The sequence below is a fragment of the Heterodontus francisci genome, chromosome 22 (genome assembly GCF_036365525.1).
Source record: "Heterodontus francisci isolate sHetFra1 chromosome 22, sHetFra1.hap1, whole genome shotgun sequence".
In the NCBI taxonomy this organism is placed as follows: domain Eukaryota; kingdom Metazoa; phylum Chordata; class Chondrichthyes; order Heterodontiformes; family Heterodontidae; genus Heterodontus; species Heterodontus francisci.
In genome coordinates this window covers 81,983,629-82,004,337 of record NC_090392.1, presented here as the reverse complement: position 1 = coordinate 82,004,337, position 20,709 = coordinate 81,983,629, and the positions used below count along the sequence as shown (strand labels likewise).

Here is a 20,709-nt window from a genome sequence, read left to right as displayed (position 1 = left end):
GGCCTCTAGTGGTCCTTTTAAGGGCCGCTCAAGACCTGACACAAGGTAGAAACTAATACAATGCATTGCATACTAATTTCAATCAGCATCTTAGAACCGGGATAAGCCACCTCGATTTTTACATGCAGGTACCGTAGCATTCCTCAGGGAAACTGGGGTGTGGGAGCATATGACCTGGATTTCGTTTCCTTAGCCTTCATTGTACCCGCAAAAAGCAGGCATCAAATTGTTGAACTTCTCCCCCACTGTCGGCACTCTACACATGAATAACGCAGATATGGCTGAGGTCTCAGAGAATTGCCAGCACCGAGAGAACAGGGGCTTTAGCAAGAACCAGCACCCTGGGAACTAGCTCCCAATATGAGGCAACAAGGAGGAGAAGCAAAGCACAATTGTACGGCCCTATGAAGCAAGATCGCAATGTACACCAGCAAAGTATCGACAAAATGGTACATTAGAGTGCATCTGTCATAAGGTGCAAACAGACAACGTGAGACTTCGTGTATCAGCAGCACCTAACACCCCAAAGTCACAGAACATCAGTTTGGCCCTGAAATGTTCTGTTTTGCTGACAGTTCAGCCCTCTCCTCATTAACGTGCATAAGGGACATTATGTCAGATTCATAGAGTCATTACGGCACAGAAGGTCATTATGTCTGTTTGAGACAGTTGCCTGGGATGCCTGCAAACCCAATAGGGTGTCACCTTATGCAGGTGCAGATCACAAGCAGGACACTGTGCGCCACTATTTTCCCCCTTGTTTTTTGCTGAAGGGCCAATTTCTCCCTCATTCCATACATATCCAAACAACTAAACAAAGCAAAACAGAAGAGGTTGTGGCCTCCAAAATCAGGGTTATAAAATTTATGAATAGCTCCAGATTCTGTTTTCAATGCAAACTGAGCCCCTCAAGCCTGTTCTGCCACTCTATCAGATCATGGTTAATCTGTACCTAAACTTCATTTACCCACCTTTGCTCCATATATCTCGATCCCCTTACCCAACAAAAATCTATCAATCTCAGTTTTCAGAATTTCAATTGAACCCCGAGCATCCACAGCTTTTTTGGTGACAGAGTTCCAGATTTCCACTACCCTTTATGTGAAAAATGCTTCCAGATTTCAAGTCCTAGCTCTAACTTTAACATTGTGTCACCTCGCCCTGGATTTCTCCACCAGAGGAAATAATTTCTCTGTGTCAATTTTGAATTTATTTGTTTTAAAATATTGATACAAATGAGTTCATCAAGGTTACACAGAACCCTGCGATCAGGGCGACATAACATAGCACTGTCAGCTACAACATGCGATTTATTGCCTGTAAATTTGGGCCATGTATTGATCCAAATTCGAGGAACCTGCACTTGTGCACATCAGCAGAAATGCAAAAGAGCTTTCAAAATACTTGGCCATAAATTTCTGTTGTTGACAAACTCCTGACACAAGAGCAACCTCCTTTGACCGTTAGTCAACAGAATTTGCTTATCTTAACCAGAGAGGCCGTATCAGGGGCTATATAGGAGCAACTCACTTCACAACAGGTCAGAGAAACTTGCAGATTTCCAGGTAAGAGCTGTATTGTAACTACTTTGACTTTTCTGTAGAGGTAAGGGAACCTGCTACTGAGGATGGCTCAAACATTTTAATTAGATTTTTCACTTAACAACAAAGGAGAGAAAGAATTAGGAAGCACAGGGATTATTTGGAATTTCGTTTACTAACTGGGAATTCAAGTACATTGGGAATGTCCATTTAAAAGAAAAAGAGCAGAGAAAGCAGAAGAAAACCCAAGTATTGTGACTTACTGATTCTGGTTTATGAGTAGTTCTTAGAAATACGAGTTAAAAAGTGAGAGAAGGAAAAGAGAAGAAATAAAATATAAAACAAACTTCAAGATTTGTACTGGTGTTCCTACTTTTCCGTGCAACTGCCTGCACAGGATTCTGATCAGTAGCAGATGAGCTGGTTTTAATGACTGTGAATTTCTGTCATCCAAACTTTCTTTTTACCCAGTGTTATTTCCCCCAAACTCCTGAAGATTCTGATTCCCAATCTTACAGGCCGCAGCTGTCCCACCCTCACCTGAGACAGCTGCACTGCAGCACAGGACCTGAGCTAGCCTCACTGATCAGTAGGAGTCACCTTACAGTGATCAGGAGTAGGAACCTTGCTGCTTCCCCCAGCCCCAGAGACCAGAAGTGTCTTCACCACAACCTAGTAGAGACAAACCTCAATTCCAAAACCGAGATTATTGCAAACCGGACAGAGACCAGCACTGTAATGTAATTTTATATTTCAGTCAGTACTGTATCATTTTCCCTTTCTGTTGCACAGCTGTACTGAAATTTATTTAATGATCAATAGAAACTTTCTGTGTGCAGATATGTTTGCATTTGAGCAGCAGGAGTATGTGTGTCAGTGCAATGGGTCTGGATTGATTCTGCAAATAGTGTGGAATGAAGTACTGAAGCATCAGCCGATTTTACATCTCTCCCCACTCTTATTTCCATTAAAGTCAGTAAATAAAAAGAGACTTGTAAAATTGAGAGAGCTGTAGAAAGGCTTATCACCCGTTTTACAGAATCAAAGACCCAGCCCCATTGTGTATGCATGTGTTGTTATGCATGGGAATGAGAGTCGGTGCACAGGCATGTCTGCATTTCTGAGCCTGTCTGAGTGTGTGTACACATACTGCAATGTTGTTGAAGGTTAATGAGTTCATATTAGTGAAACTAGATTGAGCATCTCCAGGACTGAAGGGTTGGAGACTCTGAAATGCTGTCGCTGGGTCAAAATTACAGTTACTCAGTAAGGGAGAGGATGGGTTCTTTCAGAGGGGATTTTATCTTTTACTTTGCTCTCTCTAATTTTCTCTCACTGGGGCCAACATCCAGGTCTCATCTCCCATCCGATGTGATTATATAACCAGTCTATGGTCAGTGAAATTTACCGCTTTTATTTGAATTAGAAGAAATCCAAGAGTTGTTAGATCCAGTGTTCATTTAGTCCAACATTTTTTGGTATTTTTACTGCCTGTGTTTAGATGGCAGTGCCAACAGTATAACTGATCTCAGCACGGCCCAGGGAGGGGAGTCCTGCTCCTGATTACTACCCCTGCACTCTGGGTGGAAAGTTCATGCATGGACATTAGGCAAGGTCAAACTCGGACTTGGCTGTCATCATTCCAGTTTCAAATACCATACCACATAGTCACTACTTGTCCTTTTTTAAAAAATTCATTCATGGGATGTGGGCGTCACTGGCCAGGCCAGCATTTATTGCCCATCCCTAATTGCCCTTGAGAAGGTGGTGGTGAGCTGCCTTCTTGAACTGCTGCAGTCCATTTGGGGTAGGTATACCCACAGTGCTGTTAGGAAGGGAGTTCCAGGATTTTGACCCAGCGACAGTGAAGGAACGGCGATATAGTTCCAAGTCAGGATGGTGTGTAACTTGAAGGGGAACTTGCAGGTGGTGATGTTCCCATGCATTTGCTGCCCTTGTCTTTCTAGTTGGTAGAGGTCGTGGGTTTGGAAGGTACTGTCTAAGGAGCCTTGGTGCGTTGCTGCAGTGCATCTTGTAGATGGTACACACTGCTGCCACTGTGCGTCAGTGGTGGAGGGAGTGAATGTTTGTAGATGGGGTGCCAATCAAGCGGGCTGCTTTGTCCTGGATGGTGTCGAGCTTCTTGAGTGTTGTTGGAGCTGCACCCATCCAGGCAAGTGGAGAGTATTCCATCACACTCCTGTCTTGTGCCTTGTAGATGGTGGATAGGTTTTGGGGAGTCAGGAGGTGAGTTACTCGCCTCAGGATTCCTAGCCTGACCTGCTCTTGTAGCCACGGTCTTTATATGGCTACTCCAGTTCAGTTTCTGGTCAATGATAGCCCCTGGGATGTTGAGGCGCTTTACTGGAAGGCCTTGACTTCACAGAACTGTAACAGCACAGAAGGAATCCATTCGGCCCATCATACCTGCACCGGCTCTCCAAGTGATCAATTCACTTAGTGCCACTCCCCGCCTTCTCCCCATAACACTGTACATTCTTCCTTTTCAGGTAACTATCTCATTCCCTTTTGAATGCTTCGATTGAACCTGCCTCTACTGCACTCTCAGGCAGTGTATTCCAGATCCTAACCGCTCATTGCAAGAAAAGGTTTTTCCGCATGTCACCGTTGCTTCTTTTGCCAATTACATTAAATCTGTGCTCTCTCATTCTTGATCCTTTTACGAGTGGGAACAGTTTCTCCCTATCTACTCTGTCCAGACCCCTCATGATTTTGAATATCCCCATCACATCTTGTTGGGATTTGGTTCCCTGGGCTTGCGCTTGACCTCATCCATGTGGCCATACTTCATGTAACTGCCAATGAGTGTTGGCAGAGTATTTAGCCATGGCAGTGAAGGGTAGAACAGGCTGAGACTTGATTCTTCTCTCATTTAAAGTCAACACACCCACATTTTCCAGCAGATTCCAACCGGTGATAATCAGGAGCAGATATATGGGGCATTTGCTTCCCCAGCCTTGCCAGTGATTATGGGTGCTCAAAGCGATTTTAACTTATCATGCAATCCTGGTAATTATAAAGAGAGAGAAATGGGGATGAGAGAGAGTGAGTGAGTGAGTGAGAGGGAGGAAGGGAGAGAGGGAGGAAGGGAGGGAGGGAGGAAGGGAGGGAGTGAGAGGGAGGGAGTGAGAGGGAGGGAGGTAGGGAGGGAGGAAGGGAGACAGGAAGGGAGGAAGTGAGAGGGAGCGAGGAAGGGAGGGAGTGAGAGGGAGGGAGGGAGTGAGAGGGAGGGAGGAAGTGAGTGAGTGAGTGAGAGGGAGGGAGGGAGGAGCGAGGGAGCGAAGGGCAGCGAGGCTGAGGGGTGAGGGGCAGCGAGGCGGGGTGGGCAGTGAAACGGGGGGGGGAGGGGGGGTGTCCAGGCAGAGAGAGGGTTGGAGGGAGAGAGAGAGAGAGGGGCAGGGAGAAGGGAAGGTGAGACAGAGAGAGGAGAAGAGAGAGAGAGGAGTGCAAAAGAATTCAAGGGGGAGAGAGAGAGAGAGAGAGAGAGGTGAGGAGTGGTGGGATAAACAGCATCACAAACACCTATCTATTCCAGAAACAAATGTAATAGTGAGTAAAACAGAAAGAGTGAATGAAGCACAGCAGTGTGAAAGGCAGAAAGCAGCAAAACTTGAGTCACAGCAGGAAAGACATAGCAAGATAGAGGATGAGACAATGAAAGAAATCTTTGGACATTTTCCAGCATGCTATAAGTTGGGTGGAGACTCTGAGTACTGCACAATATCCATTAACCCAAGCCTGTTCCTCCTAACCAATTGACTTTCCTCTAATTTAAGGGAGCAAAGAGAAAAGAAAAATCAAAATGAGGATTCAAGTCATAGCTTTGGCTGTTGTAGTTGCCTTCAGCACAATGCTGGCAGGTATGTGGGTATCTCCTTACATTTAAACATAAAAAACCGGCAATGCATTTTATTCTGGGGGAGCTCATTTTGCTCCAAAGGAAAAACTGATCAACACTTGGGTATGAAATGTTGCCCACTTTTTTTACATCCAGTGTCAACTCTGCACACACCTAGCTCACGGGTGGCTCAGGTTTGTTGCAAAGTTCCCTCTACACTGTCCCATCAAACACTCCTAGGACAGGTACAGCATGGGGGTTAAATACAGAGTAAAGCTCCCTCTACACTGTCCCCATCAAACACTCCCAGGACAGGTACAGCACGGGGTTAAATACAGAGTAAAGCCCCCTCTACACTGTCCCCATCAAACACTCCCAGGACAGGTACAGCACGGGGTTAAATACAGAGTAAAGCTCCCTCTACACTGTCCCCATCAAACACTTAAAACAAGAAAAAAAAATGGGATTGGCTGGGCAGAAAACCCCCCCCCAAAAAAACGGGGTTAGATACAGAGTAAAGCTCCCTCTACACTGTCCCCCATCAAACACTCCCAGGACAGGTACAGCACGGGGTTAGATACAGAGTAAAGCTCCCTCTACACTGTCCCCATCAAACACTCCCAGGACAGGTACAGCACGGGGTTAGATACAGAGTAAAGCTCCCTCTACACTGTCCCCATCAAACACTCCCAGGACAGGTACAGCACGGGGTTAGATACAGAGTAAAGCTCCCTCTACACTGTCCCCATCAAACACTCCCAGGACAGGTACAGTTTAAGTTAGATGGATCTCCTATCATGCACTCTCAGGTTAATAGTAACACCATGGTTGATCTTAACTTCATCCAGTGGAGTGAGGTGTGGGAGAGGTTAAATTGTCAAACAATTTGCCAATTAGAGGTCTCCCCACTCCGCTCGGGGACATTATATCTTCACTGACTTTGAAGTGGGTGATGTTCCGCGACAGGCTGTGGCTGCATTGCCAGCTGAAAGTGGGTGGCTGCTGTTGACGGCATTTGGCAGCCGGGTCGATCAGTCCCTGCACACCTGGCAGGGGAGAAACCATGATCAGTGGCCTTTGACCCTGTCCTGGGTGCTTTGAGCAAATGGCTATAACCAATTCTAGAGCTTCGGGCCAAGGAGTGCGCAACACCACTCGAGTGGTGTGAAGGATAAGGAGGAAGGTGCACAGTTTGACCGCATCTTCTTCATCCAGAGAATCCTCATTGATTGCTGTGGATTCCAAGCTGCTGACATCTACTACCTGCAGGACTTCCCCAGCAGTGGGTATCTTGGCATCACATTTAAGAATATGGCAGGATGCATAAAGCTACTGAAGGTCTTCAAAGAGAAGGGAAACCAGAGAAGGGCGGCACAGTGGCGCAGTGGTTAGCACCGCAGCCTCACAACTCCAGCGACCCAGGTTCAATTCTGGGTACTGCCTGTGTGGAGCTTGCAAGTTCTCCCTGTGTCTGCGTGGGTTTCCTCCGGGTGCTCCGGTTTCCTCCCACATGCCAAAGACTTGCAGGTTGATAGGTAAATTGGCCATTAGCAATTGCCCCTAGTATAGGTAGGTGGTAGGGAAATATAGGGACAGGTGGGGATGTGGTAGGAATATGGAATTAGTGTAGGATTAGTACAAATAGGTGGTTGATGGCCGGCACAGACTCGGTGGGCCGAAGGGCCTGTTTCAGTGCTGTATCTCTAAACTAAAAACATCCTCGCAGCACAGCCGCTCTTTACGCTGCTATCACAACGCGACCGTGTGATGACAATTCACCTCTATAACCCATATGTTCCTGTTGTGGACGTACTCACTTCCGAGCCAGGTACGTCGAAGTGGTTGGCTGCTGCACTGATGTCAGGGACCCGCTTGGGATTTGGACCAGTAAGCGGCAGGTCAAGGTGATCTTGAAGGTCGATGCCAATGGAGCCATCATACACCCTCCCTCCAGCTTCGCTATCTGGGGTAATCGAGGCTTCTTAGTCTATGCGGGGCAAATCTGGTCACATGGCAGCTAACTGTAGTTCAGTTGTCTGCAAGAACTGCAGGAAGGAAGGCCATCAGACCAAGGACTGTAAACAAAGCAAGTGTTGCAACCTGTGCGGTGAGGCAGGCCACCTCTGCAAAACCTGCCCCAAACATTGCCTCAGCTATGCTCAGGCAGCAAGGTCCAAGGGAAAGGCTGGGAGAAAGAACAACGAATGTGTCGGGTGCTGGGAAGGGGACAAACAACCCTCCCCCCAGCAAGGAAAGCCCACCTGAGAAGAAGAAAGGGGAGGCAGCTGAAGCCAGCAACCCAACACCTTCCCTGAGCTCGGAAACCCCCCCTCCACAGCCAGAGTCAATGGAGGAGGGGGCAGCTGATGGTGCAAAGGAAAACCACAAGGAAAGATCTGCCTAAAGCGGAACAGGTCACCACCCAAACCAGTGGCAAGAGGAGGCTACCATCTGACACAGACTACAGCAGCTCCTCTTCACTGGATGAAGAAGTGTTGGAACGACGGCACCTACAAAAGAAATGACAGAACTCAAGGGAGCTGGAAGATGAAGCCCCCCAGCCCCTGGGCACTGAAAGTTGTGATGGGCCCAGCATGCCCCAAACCCAAGGCGCCGAACCCAGCGACACGCCCAGCGCATCCCAGCTCCGGACCACCGAGGGCAACAACACGTCTGGGTGCGCTCCAGCTGCGGGAAACTGGGAGCAGTGATGTTTTTGAGGAGGAAACAACAGCAGAGGATAGCCCAATCCTTGTTATCTTCAAGACTCTCCCGATGTCACTGCAGCGGAACAAACCCTGCAAGAGAAACCAGGAGGGGTTTCTGAGCCCCACGAACGTGAAACAGCTCGTCTACACCATGGGTATGCAGGAACATACCAAAGGACTGGGTCTAGCAAGGACAAATGGTGTGGGAAGCAGCAACTAATAAAAAAAAACAAATGGGTATAAGGGTTGCTTCAATTCACGTGTGTAGCATTAAATCCACTACGCGATGTGTTTCAACCTTAAACTACCTCGCCAAGGTCAAAGCCGACCTACTGTTTCTGCAGGAGTGTGGAATACCACACCTCAGCACCTACAGGCAATGGTTGTAACGGTGGTCCCACGAGCCATCGATCTGGTCGGGGGAAATGATTCCCGTTCCTCCAGCCTGGGTATTCTGCTGCGGGGAGGTAACTTCACCATCTCTGAAGTTAAGGAGGTGGTGGGCAGTCGCCTTCTCGTAGCAGATGTAATGTACAACAACGCTCCGCTCCGGTTGATCAACGTGTACGCCCCGGTTCAATGCAGCGAGCGGCTGACCGTTTTCCAGCAGCTGTCACTACTGCTGGCAACGTCCAGGCCGGTCATCCTAGGTGGTGACTTCAACTGCATCATCGATGCAGCTGGACGATCCGGCAGTGATGACAGCAAACTGGACGCTACGTCCAGATTCCTAATAGAAACAGTAAAAGATGCCAAGCTGCACGACGTCTTCAGCAAACCTGCAGTCGGAGCGCAGCGCAGATACACATGGTCAAGATTGGACGGTCTGCCCGTTCCAGGATTGACTTCCTGTCAATCTTGACCAATCTGAAACGGGGAATTAAGAGGGCTAAAAGGGGTCATGAAATATCTTTAGCAAACAGGGTTAAGGAAAATCCCAAAGCCTTTTATTCATATATAAGGAGCAAGAGGGTAACTAGAGAAAGGATTGGCCCACTCAAGGACAAAGGAGGAAAGTTATGCATGGAGTCAGAGAAAATGGGTGAGATTCTAAATGAGTACTTTGCATCGGTATTCACCGAGGAGAGGGACATGACGGATGTTGAAGTTAGGGACAGATGTTTGATTACTCTAGGTCAAGTTGGCATAAGGAGGGAGGAAGTGTTGGGTATTCTAAAAGGCATTAAGGTGGACAAGTCCCCAGGTCCGGATGGGATCTATCCCAGGTTACTGAGGGAAGCGAGAGAGGAAATAGCTGGGGCCTTAACAGATATCTTTGCAGTATCCTTAAACACGGGTGAGGTCCCGGAGGACTGGAGAATTGCTAATGTTGTCCCCTTGTTTAAGAAGGGTAGCAGGGATAATCCAGGTAATTATAGACCGGTGAGCCTGACGTCAGTGGTAGGGAAGCTGCTGGAGAAGATACTGAGGGATAGGATCTATTCCCATTTGGAAGAAAATGGGCTTATCAATGATAGGCAACATGGTTTTGTGCAGGGAAGGTCATGTCTTACCAACTTAATAGAATTCTTTGAGGAAGTGACAAAGTTGATTGATGAGGGAAGGGCTGTAGATGTCATATACATGGACTTCAGTAAGGCGTTTGCAAAGGTTCCCATGGTAGGCTGATGGAGAAAGTGAAGTCGCATGGGGTCCAGGGTGTACTAGCTAGATGGATAAAGAACTGGCTGGGCAACAGGAAACAGAGAGTAGCAGTGGAAGGGAGTTTCTCAAAATGGAGACGTGTGACCAGTGGTGTTCCACAGGGATCCGTGCTGGGACCACTGTTGTTTGTGATATACATAAATGATTTGGAGGAAAATATAGGTGGTCTGATTAGCAAGTTTGCAGACGACACTAAGATTGGTGGAGTAGCAGATAGTGAAGGGGACTGTCAGAGAATACAGCAGAATATAAATAGATTGGAGAGTTGGGCAGAGAAATGGCAGATGGAGTTCAATCAGGGCAAATGCGAGGTGATGCATTTTGGAAGATCCAATTCAAGAGTGAATTAGACAGTAAATGGAAAAGTCCTGGGGAAAATTGATGTACAGAGAGATTTGGGTGTTCAGGTCCATTGTTCCCTGAAGGTGGCAACGCAGGTCAATAGAGTGGTCAAGAAGGCATACGGCATGCTTTCCTTCATCGGACGGGGTATTGAGTACAAGGGTTGGCAGGTCATGTTACAGTTGTATAAGACTTTGGTTCGGCCACATTTGGAATACTGCGTGCAGTTCTGGTCGCCACATTACCAAAAGGATGTAGATGCTTTGGAGAGGATGCAGAGGAGGTTCACCAGGATGTTGCCTGGTATGGAGGGCGCTAGCTATGAAGAGAGGTTGAGCAGATTAGCATTATTTTCATTAGAAAGACGGAGGTTGAGGGGGGACCCGATTGAGGTGTACAAAATCATGAGAGGTATAGACAGGGTGGATAGCAAGAAGCTTTTTCCCCAGAGTGGGGGATTCAATTACTAGGGGTCACGAGTTCAAAGTGAGAGGGGAAAAGTTTAGGGGGGATATGCGTGGAAAGTTCTTTACGCAGAGGGTGGTGGGTGCCTGGAACGCGTTGCCAGCGGAGGTGGTAGACGCGGGCACGTTAGCGTCTTTTAAGATGTATCTAGACAGATACATGAATGGGCAGGAAGCAAAGAGATACAGACCCTTAGAAAATAGACGACATGTTTAGATAGAGGATCTGGATCGGCGCAGGCTTGGAGGGCCGAAGGGCCTGTTCCTGTGCTGTAATTTGCTTTGTTCTTTGTTTGTGTCCCGTGCTGTCACGGTCGGATCCACCGACATCAAGCCGGTGTTCCTCTCCGACCACTGCTTCTTACTGGCCGACTGTCACTTACAGCACGACCAGTGGGTTGGCAGAGGGACGTGGAAGCTCAATGCTACACTGCTAACCCCAGAGAACATTGAGGAACTCAAAAGGGATTACAAAGGTTGGGGAACCAGGAAACCCCTCTTTGAGTCTCCAGTTCACTGGTGGGAGGTGATCAAGGAGAACATCAAGAGGTTCTTTATCCTCAAAGGTGTTTAGAGGGTGAGAGAGAGACAGAGGGAAATGTCACGACTCCAGAAAAATCTGCTCCGGCTGCAGTCGATGGGGGTTGAGGTCAAGGAGGACCGCCATGAGGTGAAGAGCCAGCAGGCCTCGCTCTTTGCCACGGAGGCCTCCAAGATCATCTTCCGATACAGAGACGCTCCATTGAGCAGGATGAGACGTGCTCGCGTTACTTCTTCCAAAAGGTACACAGAGAGAGCTCTTATCAGCAGCCTGAAGGAAGAAGATGGCTCGGTAACGTCTTCGCAGTCCGACATACTAAGGATCAGCAAATCCTTTTATGCTGGGCTGTATGACGCGAAGCCCACAGACAGCAGAGCCTCCCAGTCCTTCCTGTCATCTATCACAGAGGTCTCAGATGACAGCACGAGGGAGAGACTGGACAAGCCGCTAACTCTGGATGAGCTGACAAAGGCCGTCGAGTCCTTCGAGATGAATTAAACTCCCAGCAGCGATGGCTTACCAGTTGAGTTGTATTCGGCCCTGTGGGACTGGGTCGGCCCAGACCTGCTGGAAGTATACGAGAGTATGCTTCTAGCCGGCAGCATGTCAGAATCCATGAGGAAAGGCATCATCACCCTCATCTACAAGCAGAAGGGGGAGAGGGCAGAAATCAGAAATTGGCGGCCCATCTCACTGCTTAATGTTGACTACAAGATTCTGTCAAAAGTCATCGCCAGTCGAGTCAAGTCTGCTCTGGAGTTGGTGATTCACCCTGACCAGACCTGCACTGTACCCGGCAGGAATATCTCTGATAGTCTCGCGCTACTCAGGGATACGATCGCCTATGTACGGGACAGGAGGGTGGACACCTGCCTCATCAGCCTGGACCAGGAGAAGGCTTTTGACACCTACATGGTTATCACACACCTACATGATTGACGTGCACTCCAAAATGGGGTTTGGGGAGGGAATCTGCAATTGGACCAAACTGCTCTGCACAAACATCAGTAGCACAGTCTCAATCAATGGGTGGGAATCAGAAAGTTTCCGGATCCAATCTGGAGTCAGACAGGGCTGTCCTCTCTCCCCTGTCTTGTTTGTTTGCTGTATTGAACCCTTTGCTGAATCTATTAGGAAGGATGCGAGCATAAGAGGGGTGACAATCCCAGGCAGCGGAGGCACTCAGGTTAAAACCTCCCCGTACATGGATGACGTCGCCGTCTTCTGCTCGGATCCGCGGTTCGTTCGCAGACTGATGAGAATCTGCGACCTGTTCGCACTAGCCTCAGGAGCCAAAGTTAACCACGGCAAGAGTGAGGCCATGTTCTTTGGGAACTGGGCTGACTGGTCCTTTGTCCCCTTCACCGTCAAGTCAGATTACCTGAAGGTGTTGGGGATATGGTTCGGAAGGGCCGGGGCGTGCACCAAAACATGGAAGGAGCGAGTAGCCAGGGTACAACACAAGCTGAGCATGTGGGAGCAGCGACCTCTTTCCATTGTGGGTAAGAACCTGGTCATCAGGTGCAAAGCGCTCACGTTGTTGCTGTATGTGGCGCAGGTCTGGCCTATACCCCACTGCTGTGCCGTGGCGGTCACCTGAGCCATTTTCTGCTTCATATGGGGATCCAAAATGGACTGGGTCTGGAGGGATATGATGTTCAAACCCTTTGATAAGGGAGGGAAAAATGTACCTGACGCCGCCCTCACCCTGATGACCACCTTCGTGTGTGGCTGCATCAAGCTGTGCGTAGACCCCCAGTATGTAAACTCCAAGTGTCACTATGTGCTGAGGTTCTATCTGTCCCCAGTGTTGTGAAGGATGGGCCCGGTCACATTGCTGCGAAACGCGCCATCCAGTTGGTCCATGCCGTACCACCTATCCTTCGTGGAAAAGTTTCTGCGGAAAAACACCTTTGACCACCAATCCATCAGGCAGTGGTCTGCACGGAATGTCCTCAAGGCCCTACAGGAAAAGGAAATGGTGGATCCTGTCGGATGGTTCCCCGAGCAGACTGCCAAAGTCATTTGGCAGAATGCCTCATCACCAGAACTTTCAAACAAGCAACACCGAGACAAACATCAATTGCTGCTGGAGGACTATCAACTCGGTGAAAGACGCCCTTTGGTCTGCCCAAAACTTGCTGGTCTTCCAGCGCAAAGAGTTGTCCACGACCGAATGTTGCAGACTGGCACATTCCAAGGTTCAGGACTACGTGCTGAGGGACGCACTAAAGCTTGGGGCAGCCACAGCAAAGGCTCAATGGGGAAAGACCACTGTGTAAGGTACCCCCACCAAGCTGAACTGAGGGGCTGGATCCATGAAAAACCCCTCAACTGTATCCAGAAAATATTTGGTTTGCTGTAAAATGTACATAGTATGCAAAATGAAATGGAACGGTTGTGTGTGTGGCAACTCACTCCTGGATTGAAGGAAGTTGATCTCTTTTGCACTCCTTGTATTTTTTGACTTTGTGCTTTTTGGAACTATTTGGTATTTTTTTTTTACAGTTTTTTATGAATAAAGTATATTTTGGAAAAAAAAAATTAGTCCCCGCACACCCTGATTCCTGCCCGGAGTAAAATATTCCCGGGCTTCATGACCCAGGGTGCTGGAACAATCACATTCCTCCTCGTTCTCTGCAACCCGAATCCCGCCTTGAGTTAAGATTGACCCCATATCACAATTAAATCATTGTCTAAGACAAATGCTTCATTACATCGGGGTTGGATTGTTGTGCATATGAATTGTCATGTTTTGTTGTAAACTCCTTTGCCGACACTCAGCCCCAACCTTTGTCTCTAATGTCTCTATTTTTTCAGCATCTGATGCAGCCCCACTGGAAGAAACCGGTTTGCCAGTTGAACCTTCACAAACTGCACAGAGTTTCCCATCGGAACTTGCAGAGCAAGGGCGAGCTCTCCTTGAAAAGATACAGGCTTCTGCTCTGGTTCAAAAGAGCAAGTGAGTAGCCACCACATTTTATTTGATGTTATTCAACTTATATTTCTCATAGAATTTGGGGCAGAAACTGAATATGAAGCCAAGGCATTTGGGAAGAGAAATTGCCATTTGTAAATATTGTTATTACTTCGTGAATTCTGTGCTGACCTAACAATAGGTAGGAATGGGTTAGATTCAGAATAAAGTTCCCTCCACACTGTCCCCATCAAACACTCCCAGGTACAGCAGGTACAGCACAGGGTTAGATACAGAATAAAGCTCCCTCCATACAAAGGGGGAAAAAAACAGAAAAAAAGAGTTGGCTCCTGCCTAATTGGGACACCTGAGTGCATCAATGAGGTGCAGCTGACAGTTGCAGGAGATGCTTCTGGAGAGGGAGAGCTGCAACATTTTTGGACAACATTTGTTACAGAGGAGGAAAAGACTTTGGAGAAACAAGGCTGTGTTTGGAGATGGGTGGTCAAGCACCAGGCCTTTGTTTGATTTGGACTGTTGAGGGAGGTGGAAAAGGCTTGAACAAGGGGAGGGGGCTGTACAATTCAAAAGGGAGATGCGCAATCGCATTGAATACACAAGGAAGCTCCCTCCCCACCCTGATTGTCCAGCCTGGGTCAGCTGAAGCTGCCTGGCTGAAGAGACAGAAGAATATAGCTCGTCCCTGGGCAGTTTTCAGCTGAGCCAGGTGAAGATGTCACCCCAACCAGAAGACCAGAAGTGTTACTCAGGACTGTTGAGAGTGCTTTGTGTACCACTCTTAAAACAAATGTCATTGCTTACAGCTTGTCTTTCCCCTTTCCTGTCTACCCTCAGCCTCTCCCCTAACCTACTATTTGTTTATACGTTATTTCTTGCAAACTTCATTTGTTTGTATTTTTTTTTCTGCAAGCCTACAACTCGGGTTGGGTTTAGCTCTTGAAACCAAGGCAAGCCCATCATCGCTGGTGGTGGGATCCTCTCATACTTATGCAGCTGCAGCCTCTGTGACCGCCCATATAGTCCCGTCACCTTTTAAATTAATAACATCTAGCCATGGGGTAAAGAGCTATGCCCACCCAAACTTGTCTATAGAGGCTTGTGTAAAGGCAATGACTGAGGTTGTTGGCCCCTCAACCATTGTGGCAACCTCAACGATATATGGGAAGGCAGTGTTTTTCTGAAGACCGAGCAGGTGGTGTCCCTGGCCCCGAGTAGGGGGCTCACCGTGGGCAGGACTTTCCTGCCAGTGGACCTTCGGAGGGCCACTGCGCAGTGAGTAATGTTATCCAATGTCCCACCCTTTATGCCTCATGAGCTCCTCCTCCCCCACCTGCACCATCTGGGGGAGGTGAGGTCGAGGATCACCCACCCCAGTCCTGCTCGGTCTTCAAGAAAGCAGCCTCTGACATGCATACTCCTTCCACCGCCAGCTACTCATGCAGCTGGCACGGGAGGAGGTCTCAGAGGGCCACTTTAATGTTGAGTTCCAGGGGACGGCCTTCTGTTTCTTCTGGACCTTGGATGGGGCGTGGTGCCATACCTACAAGGGGGTAGGGCACGTTCAGAAGAATTGCCCCAACCTTCCGGCCACCAATTCCACCTTGGCGGCCCAGGGTTACGCTGTTGCACCTCCTCCAACTCTCCCTACATCTGCATCAAACACCACTCAGTCGGTTCAGGAGGCCGTGTTTTCATGGCCTCCGGCAGGGAGGGGGTGCCCGTCCAAGTGGAAGGAAGACACAGAGAAAAAATAAACACCGAGAGACACTTCCCCTGGATACCGCGGCTGAGCCCGATCCTGGGCTCAGCTCAAGGCCCGATCCTGGGGAACCCAACTGCCCCAGGGCTGGGCTCAGTCCCAGGGCAACTGGGCAAAAGGAGGGTGCAGAGGCCTCTGATGACATGGCGGTCTCTGATCCTCCGAGCCCGAGCAGAAAGAGGAAAAGGCACCCCTCCACAGAGGTAACACAGGGCCCTGAGGTGCGGGGCCCATCTGCTGGAGGGGATCCGTCTCCTGGTTCGGGTCCCCAGGTTCCCCCCTGCCATCACCACCATCAAGGCTGTAAGGCCTGGGCTCGAGCTCCCTACCCCTCAGGATGGAGGGCTCCTGAAGAAGCCTACCCATCTGCCACTGGGTCGTGTGCCCTGAGAGGAGGGGAGGGCGAGGCCCTGAAGAGTCGGCCCTCCCAGCCAAAATCCACTCCCGACCATGATGTACCTGACCCAGTTATGGTTGAAAATGCTGCCCCGCCTGCTGGGCCTGTGGGCGCTGGCAGGGCAGGAGATGGCCTCCTTTCTCTGCCTCCGGTCCCGGCTCCGGCTGGATTTTCCGAGTTGGGAACTACCGTCTCCCCAGGGCTGCTCACTGGCCTGGGGACAGAGATGGAGGAGGTTCCTGAACCGCTGACGCCCATAGGCTCCAGTCCAATAGATGAAACCAGAGAGGACTCCTCCGCCATTGATCCTGGGGGTGGGATTGTGACGGATGTGGGACCAGCTGGCACGACCGGGACATCTGCCCCACAGTGTGTCGGCTGCTGGTGGTGATGACCTGGAAGAGGATGGGGACTTGGTGTGGGGCACAGAGGATGACCTTGATTCCATCGTCAGTGTGGACTCCCTCGTGCCTCCCACCGAGTCTCCTCTCATCCGCATGGTGGACCTCCGGGACATCCTTGTGGCATGCAGGTATTGCCACAATAAAGTTCAGCTGTTCCTCGACTGGTGGTTGAGTTTGGCACTGATCATCCAGTCCGTGCGTGCCGCCCTCAAGAAGGCGGGGAAGGGTGTAGGCGTGAAACTGGTTGAGAGGCGCCGATTTAAAGCTTTCCTCAATGGGTTGCTGGAGGAGTGGAAGGCCAGGTGCACTTCTGCTCCCTCTTCACAGTGAGGTGTCAGTGACGGGTGTCTAAGTACCTTTGACATGAAGATAACCATAGCCAGCTTCAACATCAACGGCAGCAAGGGGCCGCTCCACAGATTTCACAATCTCTCAGTCCTCAGGGAAGGGGGAATGCGGTGTGCTTTCTACAGGAAACCCACACCGTTCTGGGAGATAAAGCCACCTGGCAGGGTGGGGTCTACATGAGTCTCCTCACCCCTATTTTTAGTGGGGTGGCTATCTTGTTGGCCCCAACTTTTCAGCCGGAGATCTTGGGAGTCAAGCAGTTTGTGCCGGGCCGCTTGCTCCACCTCACCGTTCGCCTGGGCAGCGTGCCGCTCCACTTTGTGAATGTATACGTGCAAGCACACTTCATTAAAGAAGTGTCCGCTCTCTTGAGCTCCATCGATAGCGGCGAGTGCATCATCCTCGGCGGGGATTTTAACTGTACCCTTGAGGTGAGGGATCGCTCCGGTCCCCAGTGCGGCCAAGCGTCAGTGGAGAAGTTGAGGGAACTGATCAGCTCCCTCAAGTTGGTGGATGTCTGGTGGAATCTCCATCCTGACTCCAGCGCCTTCACGTGGAGGTCTGGAGGAGGAGGTTTCCGAATGGAATGCCTCTACATTTCGCAGGCATACGTCTCCCGCATTTCGGTGGCCTCCATGCGGCTGGTGCCGTGCTTGGACAACCAACTGGTGTGGACTGAGTTCACTCTGCTCCACATGCTGCTAGAGGACGAGCGATTCTGGGACTCGTTCCATCGATTCTGGGCCGAATGGAGAAGGTAGCGGGGGGGGGGGGGTGGGTTTCCTCTCCTTGAGGCTATGGTGGGATGTGGGCAAAACTCACATCCATGTCTTCTGTCAGGAGTACGCGAAGGGGTTGACCAAGAGGCAGGATGCCGAGATCAGATTCCTAGAGAGGGAGGTGCTCGAGTCGGAGTCCTATCTTGGTCAGACTGTCCTGGGGGGCGATTACGCGCAGGTCCTGGGGGAAAGCCTGGCTTCCGGGGAGATGCCCCTCTCATGGCGCAGGGTGATCATCATCCTGCTGCCTAAAAGGGGCAATCTCCACTTGCTTAAGATCTGGCGTCCGGTCTCCCTCCTCAGCACGGATTATAAAATCTTTGCCCGGGCTATATCTACCTGCCTGGGCTCCTTGTGGTCCACATGATCCACCCCGATCAGTCCTCTATGGTCCCGGGCCGGTCCATCCAGGACAACATCCACCTGGTCCGGGACCTGATCCATCTTTCTCAGGGGACTGGTCTGTCGGTCACCTTTTTGTCCTTTGATCAGGAGAAGGCGTTGAACAGGGTGGATCACAAATACCTTTTCGGGACTTTGCACGCGTTTGAACTCGGGCCGCATTTTCTGGCCTGGGTCCGACTTTTATACGCCGCTGCAAAGTGTCTGGTTAAAGTTAACGGGTCATTGACGGTGCCCCTTCACTTTGGGAGAGGAGTGTGTCAGGGATGCCCCACATCCAGCCACTTATACACCATCTGCGTGGAGCCATTCCTGTGCCTGCTTCACAAGAGGTTTGCGGGTTTGGCTCTGCGCGGCTTGTCCTCTCGGCTTACACGATGACATGCTCCTCACGGTCACAGATCCTGTTGACTTGCGGAGGATGCGCGACTGCCAGCAGACCTTTACTGCCGCGTCGTCCGCGAGGATCAATTGGGGGAAATGTTCTGGACTCCTGGTGGTTCGGTGGCAGCTGGACTCCCTGCCAGAGGAGTTAACATCTTTTGCATGGAGCACTACGCACCTCCCCTATCTGGGAGTCCACCTTAGCCCCACTGAGGAGGCCTGGCCGGCAAACTGGCAGGAGTTGGAGGCAAAAGTCACCTCTTGGCTAGGGCACTGGACAGCACTGCTCCGAGTGCTTTCCTACAGGGGCCGAGCGCTGGTCATAAACCAACTGGTGGCCTCAATGGAACATGGTCTCCTCCAGTCAGGGAGCTCCCCCGCCGGTGGAGGAGAGTGCCTCGGCTGTCTGGGAGGCGGGTTCTGGGGACGGACCGACAGGTGAAGGAGTAGTCGAAGCCCTCCCCGGGAAGCCCCTCACTGCGGGTGACGAGGGGGCTCGGGAGTGCGGAGCGCCCCCAGCCGAGCTGACCCCCGCTCTTCGAGAACTGCTCATTGGACCCAGGCCCCGAAACCCTTCTCGAAAGCCAGTCCGGCATAACCTGAGCTGCCTCTCAGAAATGCCCTCTGTGCCATTTCACACGGCGCGGAGGGGTTTCCTGTACCGGCTGCTCCTGCACACTCTCCACTTCCTCGCTCTCGTCTGCTGCCCGGACACGCCGTGATGGTCCGTGTTGCCATCTGACGGCCAGGGGAAACCCAGTGGAGGTATCTCTATGCGGGAATCCTCTCCCTTTACATCGGGGACCTGGGGTGGAGGGTGCTGCACAGGGCAGTCCCATGCAATCGACTTTTAAGTGGGTTCATGTACTCCCAGGCCACCTGTAATTTCTGCAGCTTGGACGAGTCAGTGTTCCATTTATATACGGAGTGTGTGAGGTTGCAGCCCCTTTTTGAGTATTTAAAGGGACTGCTCTAGTTTTGGTTGCACTTCAGCCCCATGCTCCTGATCTTTGGGCACCAGGTGCGGAGAGGAGTGGGAGGGGAGGGACGTCCGTCTGCCCTGATTGCCTGCCCCTCTTCCGAGGTTACGTTCGCGCCCAGGTGTCCCTGGAGAAGGAGCAAGCAACGTCTGCCAGTTCGCTTGAGACCTTCCACGACCAGCGGGCACCGCAGGGACTGGAGGACATCATAAATGCAGATAATGCTATTTTAATTTGAGTTTTTGTTTTATTTATTTGATTTTAATAAAATTATTTTATAAGCTATATATGTAAGTGGGGGCCTGAAGAATAAAGGCCCCCTCGACAAATAATATATAAAAGCGGCCTGGGGAATAAAAGAAAAACAAGAAATAAGGGGTTAGATACAGAGTAAAGCTCGCTGTCCCACATGTATTGCAGTAACTGCCTCTTATTTTTCAGGGACGCCTTGACCACAAGCCTAAGCTCTATCTCCATGTACTGGGAAAAGTTACAGCAACAGCTGTCTGAAGCCTGGCACAGCACGAGTGAACAATAAAATCAGTGATTTTCATTACTTGTTTTCTTTGTGAGATTTATGTCAAGCCAAATAAACAAATAAATTAACGTTCAAATTTCCCTAGATTTTGCGATTTCAAAACAGCTGTCATTGTATGTTATAGTAGCCTTAGGTGATTTTTTTTTTATTTGTTCTCGGGATGTGAGCGTCGATGGCCATCTCAAATTGTCCTTGAACTGAGTGGCCTGCAAAGCCATTTCAGAGAGCAGTTATAGCAAATCCAAGAAGTACAAATTAATTTAGTAAGGTTTCTACAACACAAATTCTTCACAGTGCCTGATTTCTGTTTTATTATGTATAATCCAACAACAGCAACTTGTATATTATTTATGGGAAAATAGGTTATAATAAGGGCAGCAGAGTTTTGGATGAACTGATGTTTCTCGAGGGTGAAGGATAGGAGGCTGGCCAGGAGAGCATTGGAATAGTTGATTCTGGAGGTCACAAAGGCATAGATGAGAGTTTCATAGAACCATAGAATGATATAGCACCGGAGAAGGCCATTTGGCCCATCTTGCCTGTCAGTTTTTCGAAAGTCCCATTCCCCTACTCTTTTCCCACAGCCCTGTAAATGTTTCCCCCTTCAAACGTTTATCCAAGTTCCTTTCGAAAATTAGTATTGAATCTGCTTCCACCACC

General features: G+C 49.9%; 2 protein-coding genes across 4 annotated transcripts in view; one reads left to right on the top strand and one right to left on the bottom strand.

The window, feature by feature from the left end:
- Nucleotides 1-20,709, bottom strand: part of LOC137381495 (uncharacterized) — a 189,931-nt gene that overhangs the window by 113,094 nt on the left and 56,128 nt on the right. The window lies entirely within an intron of this gene.
- Nucleotides 1,473-20,125, top strand: LOC137381494 (apolipoprotein C-III-like). The gene is made up of 4 exons (XM_068054176.1): nucleotides 1,473-1,565; nucleotides 5,339-5,422; nucleotides 13,941-14,082; nucleotides 19,953-20,125. The coding sequence occupies exons 2-4, from the start codon at nucleotides 5,365-5,367 to the stop codon at nucleotides 20,047-20,049; spliced, it is 297 nt and encodes a 98-aa protein (XP_067910277.1). The 5' UTR covers nucleotides 1,473-1,565; nucleotides 5,339-5,364; the 3' UTR covers nucleotides 20,050-20,125.